Raw genomic sequence first — 19,713 nt, 5'->3', positions numbered from 1 at the left:
GCCGGTCCGGCGCGGTCAGTGCCAGCCCACGGCCGGGCCGGGCCGTGCCCGTCTCCCCTCAGCCGCTCCGCGCGCTCCGCGCTCCCCGCGCCGCCTTTCGCGCCCTTCCCGCCCCGCCGCGCGCAGCCAATCCGCGGCCTCGGAGCCAGCGCGCGCCGCTGCAGCGCCCCCTGACGGGCTCCTTCCCCTCGGCGGGGCGGGGCCGGGCCGTCCTGATTGGTTCAGATTGGCTCTGATTGGCAGCTGATTGGTCGCCGCCGCCGCGGCGCAGTCGCCGGACGTGCGTGGCCGCGGTGCGCGCGCGCGTGTGCCCGGCTCTGTTATTGTTGTGGTTCCACGACCCCCTTGGCTCCGCCCTCTGACCAATCAGAGCTGAGTTCTGGATGAGTGACGGGCAGCTCCGCCAATAGCGGCGCGCAGAGGGGGCGGGGCGGCCCGCCCCCGGGCCGCCATGTTGTGGCTGTCGGCAGGGCTGGCGGCGGCCCCGCGGGAGCGCGCCATGGAGCCGCGGCTTACCGTGCGCGTCACCCGCCGCGGCGACACCCGCACCTTCCTCCTGCCCGACCCGGCGCGCACCGCCTGGGCCGATGTGGAGGCCATGGTGAGTGCGGGCCGGCTGCGGGAGGCGAGGCGGGGTGTCCGCCGCGGGGAGCCGGCCCGGCCCGGGCAGTGAGGCTCTTGAGGGCCCAGAGTCCTCCATTCCACAGGCTGTTAGAACTTCTGGATTATATGGCTGCGCTCTTGAGTTTTCTTTTTGCCTTAGTAGTATGGGTTGCTCTTGCTGTGTGCTTACATTGCCTGGTTTGGAAAAAGATTCTCAAGGGCCATTTTTTTCTGTGTGAGCAGCTGGTCTCAGCTGTGTTCGTTGCCCTTTTCTGCAGGTATGGGCGCTTGGTTTGGCTCTGTATCCCTCCATAAATCCATTCCGTTCCTATTATTTCCTGTTCTTGTTGAAGTACCTGCGGTGAAGTAACTCCTGTCTTTTGCTTTTCTGAAGATTCGTCTGTGCTCTTTGTGGTCACGAATAGATTTTTGTGTGGTCCCTTGGTTCCCGGAGCTTTGTGTGTGCTCGTTTGGCTAGAGCAGGGTCTGACCGGGCCGTGCGGGCCTGCGCAGCTCCTTCTGAAGGTCTGTGTGTCCTGCACTTGGTATTGTTAAGAGTTCGTTTGGGTGCTTGTTTTTAGGGCTCTTTAGTTACAATTCCTGATTGGCTTACGGTGAAATTGTGTTGTAAGCAATCCCTTGGCTATGATGAAACTAACATTATTATTATTGTTATTATTATTTATTAATTCTGTAGTAAGTGTGTTATAGTTGAGACGGAGACAATACAAAGCAACTCTCTTTTCAGAAGGCTTCAAACTGTTTTCATTATAGCCTGCATGCTTTTTATCCATTCTTACAGAGCTCGTAATTTTACACTTTACTCATTGGTCATGAAAGACAAGCAAAGTGCTTATTGGAATAGGCAGTTGCAGGATTCTCTTATTTATCCTTCTTTCTTGGTTTTTATGTCAGTGACCTTGGTAGGAAATTCTTTCAGGGGTAAACATGGATCCTCTTATCAAACTTCTCTCTGGCTCACAGAAGTCACTGTAAAACCTCTTCCACACAACTGTTCTGGTTTTTTAGCTTGCTTTCAAAGTTGCATCTGAAAAGATCTTGTTGCTGTCTTATTTTCTGTCTTTCAGCTCTTTTTATGGCCAGTATATTTCGGTACACATTCAGGAGGGTTTTGTTTTATGAATTGCTCAAGTTCAAAATTTGAACTGCATCATCTTCTCTTGCTGCATTTCAGTCCTCTGAAAGAGGCACCGGTTCAGTGTTAAAATACTTAGTGCAAGTAGGCCTGCAGGAATGTCTGAGCTGGTCAGAGTCCTGCTTGCATCAAAGCTGGAAGCAGATTACTGTGTAAGCACTGTGCTGCCCTTAATCTCAGGTATTCTGAGAGCCAGGGCGTGTTTGTGCAAGGTGTGGTGTTCTATTACAGTATTTCCCTGAGGTAGAGCCAAGGGTTTCTCTGTTGTGTGAATTACTGTTCCAAGGGAATATCAGTTAAACTGGTGTCTTTGTTATATTTTGATATTTTATTCAATGTATTTGATGTTTATAAAGGATAAGGTGAGCTGTTATTCTGCCCTGAATTTAAGGGAACAATCTGTGGTACCAGACCGTGTAAGTACAGACCACAGCTTTTTCCTGACAAAACAAGTGGGTTCTGTCACTGCACTCACAAAATTTGGGATGTGTTGCTGGAGGAGCCTGCCTGGAGCATGTTCATTGCAGAATGTGTCCATGTGTGCCTTGTGTCCACGTGTGGCTCCCAGGCAGCCACTCTTGGCTGAGGCTGCTCTTCTGTTGGGTCTGGCCTAGCAGGGCATGTGTCAATAGTTTCAGAGAGTTTCTGTTGGGAAAAATACAGCTTTGGTGGGAACCTGGTACAAAAATGAACTGTTATTTCTATTTCCATATCTTTGCCTGAGAGCCCATTCATTTAAAAATTATCATGATTCAGAAGGAGGGGGTTTGCATTTTCCATTTCAAGGGAGCCTCCTGCCCTCCTTAGCAGACACCTGACTTTTCAAACCAAGGCAGAAAAATACAGCTTTGGTAGGAACCTGGTACAAAAACGTACAGGAGCCTCAAAGACTCAGCGTGTGGAAACAACTGCTTTCATTTCATGGTTCATTTGGCGCTGCCCATTCTGCCTTGTTAATGTAAAATGCAATAGAACTGCTCAGCTTTATTCTCTGAATTTTGATAGGCTGAGAAAAGGCTCATCACCTTTGTGAGCTGTCACCCAGGTGCTTTTTAATGTAAAAGATAGAGTTTAGGGATTGTTTGCCTTTGTCTTCATATTTTGCAGTGTTTACCACGACTGAGTTTGTTAACCCTGAGCTTGTCCTCTTTGAATGGGAAGGTTATTATTATTTATTTTGGAGTAAACATTAACTGGGCGAGGTGCAAGAGGAAAAAAATGTGTTTATTCTTTTCATTAGAGAAAGTTAGTAAAGCTTGGAGGGAAGGCACTGGGAAGAGTTCAGCTCTAGAGGAATGGATTTGGTAAAACTGTTTGCTTCAACTGAGAAACTGAAGGGAGGGATAGAAGGGTTTTTATATTACTCCTAATTAATAATCATTGTTTACGGAGGTCCTGCATCACTGTGGTTTTGTGTTATTTTTTTTTCATTACAGGTTAAAGTTTCATTTGACCTGGACAACATTCAGATCAAATACATTGATGAAGATAATGATGAGGTAAAATACCTGCCACCCCACCCTCCCAATAAGTCAACCAAAAAATGGCTGGTGGCAGAAATGATTTCTGCCTCATGATGATTTGTAGTGGGTCCTTTAGGAGAGTCTTTTATGCGGATTGGGGTGGGGGAATGTTTGCCCTTTAATAAGAAAATAGATGAAAGTCTTGTGATTTTACTTGTAATGCAGCATACATATCTCAAAATACTTTTTTTAGAAACTACCACCTTTCTTTTTCCCACCCTATTGAAACACCCAGTGGTTCTCTGTGCTCTGAGGGAGGAATGTTTCCATTGAGGAACTTTTTTATTTTTAAACTTTTTTTTTTATTTTTAAATATTTTATGAGGTAGTTGTAACTATTTGTGTTTCCAGCTGTGGTAAAGCCCTGTCTCTTCACTCTAGACACCTGCCTCTGGAAAATGTAGGTCCCCTGTCATTAGCATATGTTTGCTTCAGTGATCTGGTGTACTCAAATCCTCTGCATGCTTTATGCAATTGCTGTAATCTCCAAGCAGATTACTGACTCAGAAAACAAATTGGTTACTTCTAGTTGTCCTTGTTGAGTAACTTCCTGCTTGGCACAGTCTCACCCTCTCATATTATTTTTGTTTATCTAGAGATTCAGAGGAGAATGTAACTCTCACACAGAATGACCTTTTGCAAACACAATGTTCCACTGCTTGGATTATAGCTCTACTAGATGAGATGGGGGCTCTTGGTCTTACTTTTTTTTCCCTGAGGGAAAATGTCAAGAGGCTTTTAACAACCTTCCAGAGAAGGATTTCCCCCTTATTTTCTAGGCTGTATAATATATAAATATATAGATGCATCTCTGAAAGCTTTTTTCCTGTAGCACTGAGCAAACATTGTTCAGAATCCTGCAATGCTGTGGGGAATTAAATAGCTTCTTGTGTTAGTGACTTCTATGTACAGAATTGATAATTGATTTTCTGTAGAAGAATGGCTTTATGGAGCACTTAATTGGTCTTTTGAAATGCTTAACTGATCATTTAAAGCAACTGGGGCCAAGCTCTGGACTTGTGCAGTGAGCCCGGGGGTACAGGCAGTGACTTTCTGAGGAGAGCAGGCTTGTTCTGGGTGCCAGCAGTGCCAGAACTGCCTCCTGTGCCAATCCAGTAACAAACATGGGCTGCTTCAGAGCACCACAGCTTTGGGTAATGATTAAACATGGAACAACAAGTGTCTAAAGGACTGCTGTTCTAAAAACTGTGAGTGAAAGTATGTTTATTCTGATGTGTGTTAATTTTAAGAGAATTGCAAAAATGGCTGTGGCTCTTGCTCACTGTTACTTCTCTTTGCAGGTCTCTGTGAACAGCAAAGGTGAGCTGCTGCTTTATTGAGGTGAAATCAAGATAAGAGACCCCAACTGTTGCTTGTGTTTTTTTAAGATGCAGTTGAGAATGCTTGCTTTTTGATTTTTGTATTTTATATATGTTTTGGCATCAAATTCTTCCCAAAGGAAAGAATTCTTCATCCACAGCAAAAATTGGAAGTGACTAAATTAGTGAAATGTTGTGGCTCTTAACTGTGAAATTATGTGCTTGTTCCTGTATATACAATTTCTTGCAGTAATTTAAGAAAATTTACAGGAGGTAGGGGAGGCCCCTTGTCATGTGAGGGTTTCTCAATACTGTGTGATAATCTTACATCTGTTGTGTGATATAGGGGCCATTCACATTTCTTTCTATTTTTCTTTAGAGGAATATGAAGAAGCTCTGAAGGTAAATGTGCTTTTTGACTTTCTTCAATATATATATTCATCCTTCTCCAATTCAAATTGGTGTAGCTGACAAAAAATAAAAAGGCATTACCTGGCCCAGGAAATCAGAATAGCTGTTTTCCAGCTTTGGACAGTAGCTTGAATGTCTCACTACATTTTTCTTCTATCCTTTGTTTTTATAAGTTAGTTGAATATATTGGCAGTTAGGATTCAGGACCCTGAGCAGTAGTGGCTTGGTTACGAATTGACTTTCTCAAACTCTTCAACAGTAATCCCATATTTGGAAATACTGGGCTTTAGTGAAACCCTTCAAAAATCTTGCCACATAGATTCTCCTGCCAGAGTATATAATTAAAACTTATTAGAATCAATGCTTAGTTACTTTATAAGCAGTTGGACAAAATAAGAATTTCATTTCTTTACACTTCTGTTTTACATTATTAAGTCTTTCAGAACTTTTTTGTTCATGTTTTGAATTTCAAATCTGATAATTTCAAAATAATAATGAATTCCTGGACAGAATCTATTGTTTGCTGGCTCCTGTGAGCACTTTATTGTGGGCTGAAAAAATTCCAGTAGGATATTTGCATGACTATCCTTTGGCTTTTAATAAACTTTTGTAATAAGTATATTAATAACCTTTCAGAAGTAGACTATCAGCTGACTCTACCTTGGCATCTCTCTTGGGTTTTTTTTTTTGTGTCTATTAGTCTTTCCCCACCCTTTTGCCAAACTCTCCAATGTAGTGTAATACTGTATTTTTACAGATTGTATATGCTGATTGTAAGTTAAAAACATGGTGTGTGTATGTACTGTTTATTTAGATTGCAGTTAAACAAGGAAATCAGCTTCAGATGAATGTCTATGAAAAGAACCCTTCTCATGCTTTGCAACTACATGAAAAAAATGTGACAGAAAAGCTGGTGCTTCTTAAAGATGAGAAGAAACCACTTTTGCAGTATTCCACGATAGCTCAGGGATTAGAGGAAGAATTGAAAAATGACCAGGAGCTGACCGTTCAGGTAAGAAGCTGAGCTGCATTAAAACAAAGAATTAATAAGTGTAATTCATATTGTACACTGATTGTCCTCTTCAACCATGTATAAAAACTGAGCTCAGGAGTTGGTCTTTGTTTTCAGCTACCTGCACCTGTTGAGGCTCACCAAGTAGTTTTAATGTCTTCAAGAGGATAATTTGATGCTGTCTTTAGAAATACCAGTGTTTTCATGTTGACCATTCTTAAGTATTTTGATAAACAGAGCAATTCCTCTCCTGAAGCAGTCATTGCCATCTGGTCACTTCTGGCTGACTTGACTTCTTTGGTGTGTAATTACACACAAATGCTAATGAAGCAGAAATGTTTCAGGAAAATGCCAGTGGCTTTGTGTTGCTTCTCCACTGTTTTCTGAAGAACTTTAAATATTTTTCTATAAATACACTTAAAAGCTATTTCAGCAGTTAACTTGCTGTGTTGAGGATTTTTTAAAAATTTTGCATTTTTTTTTTCTCCCCAGCAAAAATCAGATCACACCAGAACAGAAAGCACAAATGAAAATCCTCCGGAATGGTTTACTAGCTACTTGGAAACAGTAAGTGTATGGGCTTGCAAGTTTTGATACACTTAACTACATTAGAAATTGTATTGTTGTTGGAAGAGATCTTTGTGATGCCTGACTCTGCACATCTGAACACTTTTGCCATCAGTACTTGTGACCAAGATCTTGATGAGAATTAGGCATTTAACTATGTCTGCAGTGAAAGGGATACCTTAAAAACTCCAAAACCATTAACTTGATCCATACCACTTGTGAAAAGTGGAATGTTTATGCATTTGATTTAATTTGAGTGTAGTTTTAAGTAACTCCCATAACAAAATCCTTGTGGCACTCCAGACAGCCATAGGAATTCCAGGCCACTCATTGTGGGGGAGCATGAACAGTGTTGCTCTTGATTGTCCAGTTTCACCAGGGCAATACTTTTGGTTCCTGTGATTGAAAGCAGAGCATTTGATGACCTTACTTTTCTTGGCTGGTCAGTTTGAGAAAATACTTCCAGGAAGCCATTGAAAATAAGCTACAGTTAAGGTATGGGTGTTAATTTGTTGTGAAGAGCTAATAAGCATCACTGAAAAGCAGTTTGATATCACTGCAATGAGTTAATGAGCTAGCAAATTCTTGAAACTATGTGCATTTATCTTTTAAGTTTTTTTTCTCTAGAATCTCCTTTCCTTTGCCACCTATTTATACAAACTAAAAATAGGAGAAGTTCATGGTTATGTTTAAGACATCACTGATGGGCAGATCAGAACTTAATGGCAGAGAGTCCAGAGGGGTTTGGGAGTTGTGGTAATTGTTTTGGAGAGGCGTTTCTTTCCCTTCATGCAAGCTTGTGGAAGAAAAACAATATTGTAAGCACAAATATGTGATTTTTAACTTGCCTTCTTAAAAGCTCTGGGTTGGTATTTTCTAAAATAAAAGTCCTTTCTGAGGAATGTGGTATTTGCTTATAGATTTTATATATTATATATGTTGTATATAATATATATGAAAATATTGTAATAATATGAAAATATAATATTATGTGATATATATGATATGATAATATTATACTAGTATAATATGATAATATATTACGTATGTTATATGTATTGTATATTATAATAATTTTATGAAGAGTGTGCTGGGGGTAGGGGAAATTATTCTGAAGTAGTCTATGAATACTGACAAATTGGGAGACTTGTGACAGTGTAACTCAACATTTCAAACTTAATAGCTGGGTCTCATTCATGACTGCTTTAATTTCTTTCCAGTTCAGGGAACAAGTCGTTAAGGAGACTGTTGAGAGGCTGGAGCAGAAGCTGTATGAGAAGCTTGTTCACTGCAGTCAGCCTGCAGATGTTTGTGAGAGCTCCTTTGCAGCAGCGCCTGCGGAGAGCCCGTCGGGGAGCGGCAGCAGCAGCCAGTGCGACTGGCTCATCTCCTGCTGCAGCTGCCAGGCTCGCATTGTCGGGGTGCGCTACCAGTGCAGGTGGGTGTGCTGGGAGTGGGGAGCCTGCCAGGCACAGCCTGGCACTGTCTTGGGGTTAGCTGCTTCTGGGTTCCTGATCTACATCCTGCTGGACATTTCAGTGCAGGTAGAGTGTGCTGGCAGTGGGGAACCTGCCAGGCACAGCCTGTGAGTGACTGAGAAACTGTCTTGGGGTTAGGTACTTCTAGGTTCCTAATCTGCAGCCTGCTGGACATTTCAGAATGTTTGCTATGTGGACAGCTGATGTTCTCTCCTGTGGTTATTAGACTGTATCTGCAAAAAAGCAAGATTAATGCTGTTTTGAGAAAAGGTGATTGTTTAAGTGGGAGAACTTTATAATGCTGTATTCTCAATGAACACAGTTCAGAGAACTTTATAGCTGTGTTCTCAATGACTCTCTACGTTATCTATTTTGGACATGCAGTAATTGTAATGGAAAAGGTTTTGTTTGATTAGCTAAACAAAAAAGCAAGACTTAGAACTACTAGTCTGTAATAGATGTTTGGTTCTGAGTCAGTGAGACTAAGGCAGGTCATATTTTTCTTAATGATTGCACTGTTGTCTGTCTAATAATACGAAATAGATGTTGATGAATGTCTTAAGTGAGGCATTTTATTTGAATGAGGCAACTGCTGTAAAGATCAGCATTTTGGGACTAGGCAGAAGCAGTGGATGAAATGCCATCAAGAGTTTTTCTTTGGATTTTTTTTTTCCTTGCTGGCAGGAGGTGACAGTCTGGTTTTTATCAGCCCTGTTCCTGGAGGAGCAATCTGCTTTGCATCCCTGAATGCTTGTTGACTTTGCCTCTGTATTTTCATAAGTATGGTGCTGTTTCTGGCACTGGATTTTGATAAAATGTTCTGCCCTTTGTAGCAAAAATTTTAGTCACTTGTGCTAAAGGAAGCATCAATTTTTTTTCTGATTGTGTTCAAATAAGTGGGAACTGTGTTGCAGGTTTGCCAAGAAGAGAGATAATCATGTAGGTATTCCACATAGTTCCAAATACTGATCTGTGAGACATCCAGCTGCTGTCACTTGGGAACTGCTTACAGTGGTAGCATGATATAAAGTTGTTTGTCTGCAGAAATTCTTTGCCTCTTGATGACCTTCTGTCTTTTCTGCTTTGTAGCCTTTGTCCAGCCTACAATATCTGTGAAGAGTGTGAGGCAGGAACGTATGCACATGACCCAAACCACGTCTTGTTAAAGCTGCGCAGACCCATCCCCTGCGGCGCTGACAGTTACAGCCTGGCAGAGCTCGCCCCACGCCTGCCTGCCACTCTGGAGCAAGTCAGGTAAATGGTGGCGCCTGGCAATGCCTGGCAAGAGTGGTCTGATTGCAGGTGGAAGCACCTGTGTTGGAGTGAGGTTCAGCTTTTATTTTAGAGATAACAAGAAATGGAAATGGTACTCAGACTTTGTTGTGAGTAGCTAAAAATAGCTACATACTTATAAAGGGCCTAAGTAATGAATCTTAGTGTTTTTAATAACAAAGACTTTTGTGTCATAGATGTGTAGCAAACTTTGAGAGCTTGCTTTTTCTTTGAGTATTCTGTGTCTGTCCTTTTTTGTTCTTTCAGAGACCATTCAGAATGGTTCCACAAGCAACTGTGAAGATGTTCTTTTAAAACAATTTGGTATCCAGCCTAGAAGCATGGGATCTTTCCTGAAGGGTTCCCTTGAGACTAAGACTGTGTTGGCTAAAGATAAATTCTGATCAGTTCAATGTAATAAGGTGTGTTAATTGTTTTACAGGCTCCAGAAACAGATGGACAAAAGATTTCTGAAGGCAGAGAAGCAAAGATTGCGAGCAGAAAAGAAACAGCGAAAAGCAGAGGTCCGAGAGCTCAAAAAGCAGCTAAAATTGCACAGGAAAATTCATCTGTGGAACTCTATCCATGTATTGGAAACAAACAGCTCACCTACTCTGAAATCTGAGAGTGTTCAGCCTAACACCTTCCTGTAAGGCTTGTTGTTAACTGAGCATCTGATAGTTGTGCTGTCTGACTTTTTGTTATGAGAACAAGTTAAAGTAACACGAGGAAAGTTATGGAATTGCTCATTTGAAATGTGATTTGTCATTTGACTGGGTGAGAATTTTGTCCAAATGCCATTTGCAAGATAGAGTGTTTTTAATTAAGAGGAGAGTAGGAGAAAGGAAAAAAAGAGGTTACCAGAAATGTAGTGATTTATGTAGATTTAGGAGGGGGTGCCTAGGATTATGCATACACATGCATGCTCACAGAGTGTAAATTAACATTTACTGCCAGTTTTTAAAAAGTCTGTATCTTCCTGCTTTATTAAGTGTGTCTGCATAAAGTCAAGTACATTCTGTATATTTATGTTCAGTGCTAGGTTTTTTTAATGTGCTCGTAAGCTGAGGTTCATTAGACAGCAGCCTTTGCAGGCAACTGCTCTGCATTTCCCACTCCCTTTGAGTTTATGAATGTGCAGTGTAAAACTTGTATAGTTTGTTTATTTAATTAATCCCTTCCATTTAGGGCATTTAAAAGCCAAATTAACATCAATCAGCAGCTGAACTTCAGTTTTGGTGTATTTTTTTTTTGTTTCCTCTCTCCAATCCCAGGAGTCCTAATCAACCCTTCCAAGCAATTGTCCCAACGCTAAGTGCAGTATTTGTGGATGAGAATTTACCTGATGGTACTCACTTGAAACCAGGAACAAAGTTTATTAAACACTGGCGAATGAAAAATACTGGCAATGTGGAATGGAGCTCAGACACAAAGGTATCTTGCCTTTGCTCTTCCTTCTACACACTAAAATCATTCTGGGAGATAATATTTGTAGATGAATTCTCTGTTAGGACCTGTTTTAATATTTCCTTTGGCCTGTTGGTTCACAGCTGAGAATTCTGGGGCAATAAGCTGTGTAGCTACTCTTTACAAGTGTAGACTATAGGAGGGAAGGGGTTCAGAGTACCATCACTGAACGTGTTTCCCATTAATATTATGTCCCCCATGTTATAATGGTGCAGTTTGACCCTGTTTACAACTGCTCTGTTGCTTTTCTGACCTCCAAAACCCTTTGTTCTGCGAGAGGCTGCCTGTGTGTTGAAAGATGGGGGTATCTTTGTGTTGATGGTGACTGCTGTGAGCATGTGTGCTAGCAGCCTGTCTTCTCCATGCCTGGTACCTACAACTCCTTTCAGCAGAGGAACTCTGCTTCCTACTGCCTACACTTTGCAGAGAAGCTTGAGAAGTTAACTTTTGGCTTTTTCTGTTGTATATTTCAGTTGAAACTTATGTGGGGTAATCTGACCTTGGCATCTGCCGAGAAGAAAGATGTGATAGTGCCATCCCTTCCATCTGGACAAGTAGGAACTGTTTCAGTTGAGTTTGTAGCTCCCAACATAGAAGGAACTTACACTTCTCACTGGAGACTGTCACACAGAGGGGAACAGTTTGGGCCAAGGATCTGGTGCAGTATTGTTGTGGATCCCTCTCCAGCTGCTGACTATGTAGAAAGTGATTGGAAGGATTCTGACGCCTGTCAGAATAGTAATGCTGCCAGAACCAAACAGGCAAGTCACTCACCTGGTATTTGGGGCAGCTCAGAATTGCCTAGGGAGAAGGAGCACTGTGTATTATTTGGCATAGTATTCCAAACTGACTCTTTTGTTTTTAATAGGAAAGAAATGCAACATATATTGCATTTATAAATTCTAAAGTAGTTGTTCTTTTTGACAGGCATGACACTAGTCTGTTGCAGCTATTTGTCTACTTTGAACTGAACGACTGCAGCATTTCTTTTTGTTTGTCCTTTTGGCTTTGTAATGAGTTGATTTAAATGTCTTTCAAATTACTTGTGTGCTTACACAAAATTCAGGCTTTAGAGTTCATGTGATGTTTTCTTTACTGTGGCTAAGGGGCTTCTGGTTTTTTGTTTTTGTAGGATGCTTCCTCAGAGACAGAAACAGGTGCTCAGCTGATAGGTGAAATTGCAGAGCAGGCTGAAATATCTCTGCCAGCTGTTCCTTTAAAGATCAAAAATCTGCCAAGTGAGAGAGAATTTTATATCCCATCTGTTGATCTCCTCACTGCCCAGGTAAAGTGCTAAAATTCAGGTAAATATAAAGCAAATCACTTTGGGTTTGATGTCTAGGTAGGTAGACATCTGTAAGAATAAAGCTTTTGAGCTCTAAAAATGGCCACTCTATTTTCAGAAAGAGTATATTGCATTTTACATAGCAGAGCTGTTTTCTCAAACTGGTATTAGGCACTGTCATTATGTGGAAGGTACATGTAGGACAGATTAAGGTTCTCAAGAATCAGCATTGTGTCTTTCTCTATCCCTCACAAGGGAGTTCCTAGCTTTGTCCCTTGCTGCCTAATTTGTGCACCATATTCAATGATGTAAATATGTTGTGGGAAAGCTGCCCCCTGAGATTGTGTTGAGGAGCAAAGTGTTATTTGTACATCAGTGGGATCTGTGCTGCCAAGTACAGATATGATTCAGTTTCAGAGTTTGCTCATGTAAACTGTGTCTGTTTTTTCCTGTAGGATTTGCTGTCCTTTGAGCTGTTGGATATCAATATTGTGCAGGAATTGGAGCGAGTGCCCCACAATACTCCTGTTGGTAAGGCTCCTGTGTTCTGTGTGCTCTCTTGAGCACAGACAGCTATCCTTTGTGTCTTTCAGTCTTGGCTTCTTTTCACCTTCATATCCCCAAGAACATAACATTCCAGATGTTGAGGAATGCTGCCATTTTCTTTGCACAGCCAGTGGCAGAGTAATGCAAAGCTAGTTGTTTATTCCGCCAGATTATATTTTAAAATAACTAAGTTTATTCAGTCTTGAAAGAATGTCCCTTAAAAAGAATAACTTTTAAAAATGTTACCTCGTGGAGGCTCCTTCTCCTTTAGTGCCAATTATCTTTGCTCCCTGTGTTTTCCAGACATGACTCCATGCATGTCCCCTTTGCCACGTGACAGCCCCTTGCTGGAGAAACCTGGCTTAGATCAGATAGAGGAGGAGAACGAGGGGAGTGGATTTAAACTAGTGCCTGGTAAGCAGCAGTCCTGAGGAGCTGGGGGGTGAAGGGAGGATATTGACACTTCTCTGTAGTCAGCAAACCTGATGTCTAAAAGGAATTCTAACTACTGTCTTCCCCTTCTTTGGAAGAAAAAAAAAAAGGTTGTTTGGATCATCAACCTGGAGTCTCACACTAGTTAGTGATTATAGAGGTTGGAGCATAATATATATAGATTGGAAATAGAAATCATAGAATCACAGGATGGTTTGGTTTGGAAGGGACCTTAAAGATTATTCAGTCCCATCCCTTGCCATGAGCAGGGACAGCTTCCCCTATCCCAGGCTGTTCCAAGCCTCGTCCAGCCTGGCCTTGGACACTTTCAGGGATGGGGCAGCCACAGCTTCTCTGGGCAAACTCTGCCAGGGCTTCCCCACCCTCAAAAGGAAGAATTTCTGCCTAATATCTAATTTAAATATGCCCTCCTCCATGTTAAAGTCATTCCCTGCTGTCCTGTTACTGCATGCCCTTGTATAAAGTCCTTTCAAATGCTTCTTTTGATTTTCTAACCACTAGAATTGTTGGGAGAATTAACCATCTGCCCTTTATAGACTAGGCTATACTCCAAACACTCCAGGTGTGCTCCTCATACTTCTCAATAATTTTTGTGCTCAACTTGAGCTGAATTCAATTTTTAGAAAGAACTAACACACAGAATCAATATTAACTGAGGCTGGTCTAAAAAATTCTGCTTATAGTTACATTTCTTTATTGTGATGGTAAAATCTGTTATGTTTCCCTTTCCAAGGAATGGCAGAAGCCTGCCTTTCTGGGGACTCTTCTTTGGGGAAAGTGAAAGCTGAGCATGCATTGAACCAGGAGGAAGGGGAAGAAGACATGAGTGGGACTCAGTTTGTCTGTGAAACTGTAATTCGATCTCTGACCCTGGATGCTGCACCTGACCACAAGCCTCCACAAAAAAACCCCAAAATCCTCCAGAGTAAGCACTGTCATTAGCTGCCTTCTCTGGTTTGACTTGTTTGTAGTCAGACATGAGACACAAATTGCTCAGCTCAGGTGGTTGATACCATTTAATTGTTTTTCCTGATTTGCTTTATTAGATTCTTTACAAACACTGCAAGACACCTTCAGCTGCAGTACAATAACTGAAGAATCTCCTATGATAAATAGTAATTCCACTTCCAAAAAGGAAGCAAAGATTCATCAGTTAGAACCAGTGACAGAAAATTCATGTGGTAAGTAAAATGGGCTTGAATGTAAGATAAAGCTGTAAAAAAAACATGTGTAAGATCTGACCCTGTTCTAGGAAATTGGTCTTCATTAGATGAGAATTGTTAAGTTGTCCCAGTTGTGAGAATCATTACATCAGAAAATCGGTGTCAGTACTTTTAACAAGCAGCTAGTTTAACAGCTGCTTTTTAAATAAATGAAATTGAGACCAAAAGGTTCCACTTGGGTATTCAAATAAGTGCTCATAAGTTATACATGGTGCCTCCATATTTTCTACATAGAGCTTGCAGTGTTTCTGACCATCTTGCTAATGTGTGTCACTTAGGAGCTGAAAACTACAGTTTAAATCGTATGTGTAGCTCTTACTCCAGTTTTTACTATGAGCATTAATACCAGCAGTATATTTGCAAAGGCTTAACATTAAGATCTATTACTCTTTCACACTACACCTTCCCCACAACAGGGAAAATGACACCATTAATGGCAGCAGCTAAGGTTTACAGTTGTTTCTAAATACTTGTCTCTTACAGCTGGGAGAATTGTCTCTGCTGTTGTCCATACAAAATGGACAATGGTTAATAACACACTTTTTTTTCCTACTAGGGGACCTTCCACTGTCTAATGAGAGCACAAGCCCCCGTAGTGGTACTGGCAATTGTGATGAAGAGGAAGATGATAAAGATGACGTTCAGAGTCAGTGCTCCTCTGCTTCCTCAGAGGACTATATCATTATTCTCCCTGAGTGCTTTGACACCAGTCGGCCATTGGGTGACTCCATGTATAGTTCAGCTCTTTCTCAGCCTGGTTTGGAAAAGACAGGAGAACCTGAAACAGTAGCAGAGAACGCAGAAGGGGGAAGCCAGCCACAGATCCAGAGGGTCAGTGATACAGTGACAACTTCCCAAACGCTGGCTGCAGTACCATTAACCCCAGCAGATGTGGACAGCTTACCCCAGGCACAAAGGTATGATTTGGCGACAAGAACAAAATGGTGATGCTGGTATTGCTGTAGAGTCTGCAAGGTCTAGTACTTTGCAAGCAGGAATTGTAACAAAAATTTTATCATCTACTGAGTTAAATGTTCTTAAATCCTGCAACTTTATAGAGCTTGATTTAGGCTCTATAGTTTAGGCTCTATATCTTTAACTCACTGATTTAGGTGAGTGCAAGAGAGGGAGAGATGGGAGCATGTGAAGTTTTTTATTTTTTTTGTTATGTGTGTACATGTAGAACAAAAGCAGTAATGTTTTTGCCTTACGTTCTCAGGAATCTTTCATCTCTTCAGAATTCTATCTTCCAAGAACCAAACACACCAGCTTCAGAGCATATCTCTTCTGCTTCTCATGATCAAATACAAAGAGAAGGTATTGACAGTATTTAAATGGTGCAGAGTATTGCTATCACCTATTCCTTATGCCTAGTATTGAATTTGATGTCTCCTTTCTTTTGAGGAGAGCAGAAATCTATCAAGGAAAGATTTTAGTTTTTCTCTGGGTGTTGAACTTTTGCTATATGGATGTTGCAAATAAAGAAATAATTGATGTTGTGGATCAGATAAGAGCATCTATTATGGGAAATGGTCAGAGGATACTCAAAAGTACTTACAGGCATCTGAAAAATTACCTTGCTCTGGAATTGATGAGCTATGTATTTAAGCTGCTGTTACAGTCACTGAGACAGCATTTCCTCTTCTGTTAAACACCACTGATGAATCAGTCATATGGTTCTGAAAATCTTCTGACTGCTTTCACTGCAGTGAGAATCCTGGATACCTGGTCTGCATAACTAAACTTAGAGTATTACTGTTGTACTGAGACACTTTTTTCTGTTTATGTATGTTGCATTTCTCCAGCTTAATTGTCATTAACTGGACATGTTGACATTTTGTTTTCCTCTTCCAGAACCCAGTGGTGAAGATACTCATGGGCCAGGATCTTCTGCATTTCTTACTAAGTTCTCAGAATACCCGAGGTAATGAAGATGAAGCTCTGACTTCACAAACACTATTTTAGACTGAGAACAGCTTAATTAGACACCTAGGAAAAAGCTCTGGCCTACAGATTTCATATAGTCACTAATTTAAGAGAGGCCTCCCTTCTTAAAGCAAACATGCTATCTTTTCACAAGATCTTGGTTTCTACTTGGGCACAAATCAAAAGGATGCAGAACTGGCAAGCCAAAGTTAATGAAGAGCTTGAATTGAATGCTTCTAAAATTCTGTGGGTTTTTTTTCTAGAAAATCTGAGGATTCTTAGAATGGTGATTTTACAAGATAGCTATAAAGTAGTCTTAAAATACTGAGACTGGAGAGGTAAGTCAAAATGTTGAGTAGAATATGAAGTAATTTAAGTATTCATAGAAAACAAATAGAAGTTACCTTACCCTGAATGGATGTGTCAGTGCACAGCTTTCATGTAGGTGTGTTCTCTTTTAGATGGGAGCACTGAACTCTTTACAAAAGGTCCCTTCACAGAAAGCATATACTCACAATTTAATAAAAAGTGTCAAGAAAAAGGAATGAGCTTCTTGTACAGCTCATTTCCCAAACACTGCTGATTCCTTTGGGTCACGGGCTGTTGTCTCCAACAGTCCTTGCCTCAACAGGCAACAGCTTGCAGTTCACTGAAACAAACCCTTGGCTTTACTGACCCTAAAGCAGCACCTGGTCTCCTCACAGGTACCCTCAAGGCAGCAGCATTGCAGGAGAACTCGTGAAAGGAGCTTTGTCAGTTGCTGCTTCTGCCTACAAAGCATTATTTGCTGGACCACCCATTATTGAACAGGTGAATGTCTTTCTGTGTGCTGTGTGAGTGTCGTAGAATGACAACCTTAAATTTACAGGCGTATGTTTTTTAAGTGTATCAATATTCTATATTGGAGTCAATGTAAGAGTAAAATGTTAAGTTTGATGGTGTCTCGTTGAGGTTTGCTGTTCTCAGCAGACTGGGAAATCCGTGCCCTAGGGATGAAAGCATGTCATTATGTAAGAGTAGTAGCTCACTTTGGTAAGTGAGCAGTGAAAGGGATTATAAATAGCTTAAATGGGGCCAGAAGAGCCTCTGTGCCTCAGTTTGGTTCTAGTATAATGCAGGGCTGCTAGTTCAAATGGCAAAAAATAAATTGGCTTTTTAAACTTATCTTACTCCCTTTTGTTTTCAGCAGCCTGCAGCTCCAGAAGAGCAGACTGCCTCTCTGCTGTCCAGTCTGTGTGAGATGGGATTCTGTGACAGGCAGTTAAACCTGCAGCTGCTGAAGAAACACAACAATAACATGATTGAAGTGGTGACTGAATTGCTTCAGATCAGTAACAGAGACTGGTGCAATAGGTGCTAAAGCTGCCTGGTGGAGAGAGGAATAGTCTTCATTGAGTAAACTCTAATTAAAGATAGTGAGAGTAGCAGGCTGCTCCTCAGCTGCTCTCTGTTTGGAGGTTTGACTTAAAGCTTCAGCTTTTCTTTGAGCATTTTATTTCTTTTTCTTTTTACCCTCATGGAAATGTCAAACAATCCTTGTGGCATCTCTTGAAATGGATACCAGAATTTCAGTTATGATTTGGACCTCTTAGTTAAATGAGTAGTCTTTAAGTCTCCGATTTCAGATCAAATCCTTTTACCAGGTAGTCATGTAGAATTGAACGTTATACCCAGATGAGAACTTCCCATTTTATTGTGTATATACTTTTTATTTTAGGCAGCTGGAAAATTTTTGTTGGCTTAATTAGCTTTGGAATAGAAACCAGTGTAAAATGCTGCTCTAAAATGTAGTCCTGCTTAATTTACAAGAGATGCCTGCAACTAGGAGTTTTTGTTTCTTCTGAGGATTTAGTAACTGGTTTTCCAATGTATGATAGTAAAGTGACAAATTTAAATCTTAAAAATTATTCTAAGAAAAAGAAGTTGCTCATAAAAGAAAGCCATCTTGAATCATCAAATGACTTTTGAAAAGTCTAAAAGTGTAACTGCAGTTCAACTGATGAATTCCAGTAAAGTTGTTGCTTCTTGTAGCAGAATGAAGCAGAATTACACCAGCAATTGAACCTGTAATGATAGTGCACACCAGATCCCTAACAGTAGAAGTATAACCTACATAAAACATTTTGTTAAAAATGGAGTGTCAGGGTAGGAAAGACTTTTCTAGGAATCTTAACAGGCTCTTAGTAAAAATATTAAAAATTTGACCATTATCTTTTTTCACGATAGTGCAAACATTTTTCTCTGTTAATACTACATAAAAAATGCAAGAATGTGTAGGAACCCAGACCTGAACTGGAGTACAAATTTTGGTAATGTTTAGGAATGGAAAGAATGCTTGAAGCAGGGATCACATAACTTTACATTAGAGTTTGAAAGCATTAACTTAAGCACTTTCAAATGTACAGTCTCCTCTGATGGTTTTAGCTGGTCCTGTGTTTCCATAGCCACATCTGTAGAATTCATTTTCTCATAAGATTTTTAGATACCCAGATTTAATTTGGAAATCTAAGAATTCCCTTCTAAATATGCTGAGAGATTTGATTCTGAAGAATGACATAAATGAGCACCAGCCACTGCTGTGCAGTGGGGTATCCAGATAACTCCTCAGAGTTCAGTCCCTCAGCAGGTGACAGTGTTGGCTATGTTCTTATGTTCTTACTTTCAAGTAAACATTTTTTCCTTGCTGCAGTAAGAGACCATTGATTCTGAAGTATTTTATATTGCTCCTGCTTCAAACTAGTATTCTGTTTTGTCACAGTGTCAGTATTGTGCTGACCAGGTTATCGGTAATTTTTAAAAAGACTTTAGTACCCATAGAGATAAAATGCCATTGAAATAGTTGAAGAAAACAAATGTATCATACCACTTTCGTTTTAAACCTATTTTTATAGATTGTGGAAGATATACTCTTAAATGTTTATTTTGAAATACAGTAGAAGTATTTTGCAGTGTTTCCCCATCTCTCTGTACACCAGTACAACTATGTGCTGTGGACCAGTTAAAGATCCTTCTGTAACTTTCCACCTTGGGTGTGTTGTTTTGAGTATCTTTTTACTAATGCCAGCTGTAGAGCAAGGAGGAGGAAGGACAGAGGTGAAATGCAGAAGCTGATGAGACTTTGAAGCACAGTGTGGTTTTATATTTGCTGGGGTCTGTCAGGCCCAGCAGGACCCACGTTTGCCATGTGTACCTTTGTACATGGAATGTTCATGTGTTCTATAAAGTACAAAACTAAAGCATTTGAGGAGGAGCACTTCACTGCAGATTGAAGTAGCAGGTGTGAGATGCTGTTCTCTTTAGGCTCCTTTTTCCTAGAGTTTAGATGCTGTATGCTCAGGCTTAAAATAGCTATATTTCTGTTGGCTTTGTATATTTTGCTAATGGATGCATGATATAATTTATAATATATTCTACAGAGCAGATGTGACCTCTGTGTGTCATTTCGGGCGAGCACAGGCGCTGGGGGGCTGTGG

The 19,713-nt window shown here is 40.8% G+C and overlaps 1 protein-coding gene across 2 annotated transcripts; it reads left to right on the top strand.

Annotated features, from left to right (window-relative positions):
- Positions 1 to 402: 402 nt before the first annotated feature.
- On the top strand, positions 403 to 19,662 carry NBR1 (NBR1 autophagy cargo receptor). 2 transcript variants are annotated; one of them, XM_030256355.4, is made up of 21 exons: positions 403 to 601; positions 3,196 to 3,258; positions 4,583 to 4,601; positions 4,980 to 5,002; positions 5,826 to 6,023; positions 6,516 to 6,590; positions 7,811 to 8,028; positions 9,158 to 9,322; positions 9,783 to 9,989; positions 10,615 to 10,774; positions 11,281 to 11,568; positions 11,940 to 12,092; positions 12,548 to 12,623; positions 12,942 to 13,052; positions 13,825 to 14,016; positions 14,138 to 14,272; positions 14,871 to 15,231; positions 15,534 to 15,631; positions 16,169 to 16,238; positions 16,945 to 17,050; positions 17,430 to 19,662. In XM_030256355.4, exons 1-21 carry the CDS (start codon positions 452 to 454, stop codon positions 17,598 to 17,600), a joined length of 3,039 nt encoding a protein of 1,012 aa, XP_030112215.4. In that variant the 5' UTR covers positions 403 to 451; the 3' UTR covers positions 17,601 to 19,662. The 2 variants fall into 2 exon arrangements, with proteins under 2 accessions (XP_030112215.4, XP_030112214.4); XM_030256354.4 differs by having other exon boundaries at positions 17,427 to 19,662.
- Positions 19,663 to 19,713: the final 51 nt, after the last annotated feature.

Source organism: Taeniopygia guttata, chromosome 27, assembly GCF_048771995.1.
Source record: "Taeniopygia guttata chromosome 27, bTaeGut7.mat, whole genome shotgun sequence".
NCBI classification, from domain to species: Eukaryota; Metazoa; Chordata; class Aves; order Passeriformes; family Estrildidae; genus Taeniopygia; species Taeniopygia guttata.
The sequence above is the reverse complement of the archived record's forward strand: the minus strand, read 5'-3'. Positions and strand labels throughout refer to the sequence as shown.

Bases quoted from the DNA above. Each gene is read 5' to 3' on its own strand.
- NBR1 (XM_030256354.4), top strand. From the start codon at position 452: ATGTTGTGGCTGTCGGCAGGGCTGGCGGCGGCCCCGCGGGAGCGCGCC. The intron at 14,273-14,870 runs GTAAGTAAAATG...TTTTCCTACTAG, and splicing joins AGTGACAGAAAATTCATGTG to GGGACCTTCCACTGTCTAAT. The intron at 15,232-15,533 runs GTATGATTTGGC...TTACGTTCTCAG, and splicing joins AGCTTACCCCAGGCACAAAG to GAATCTTTCATCTCTTCAGA.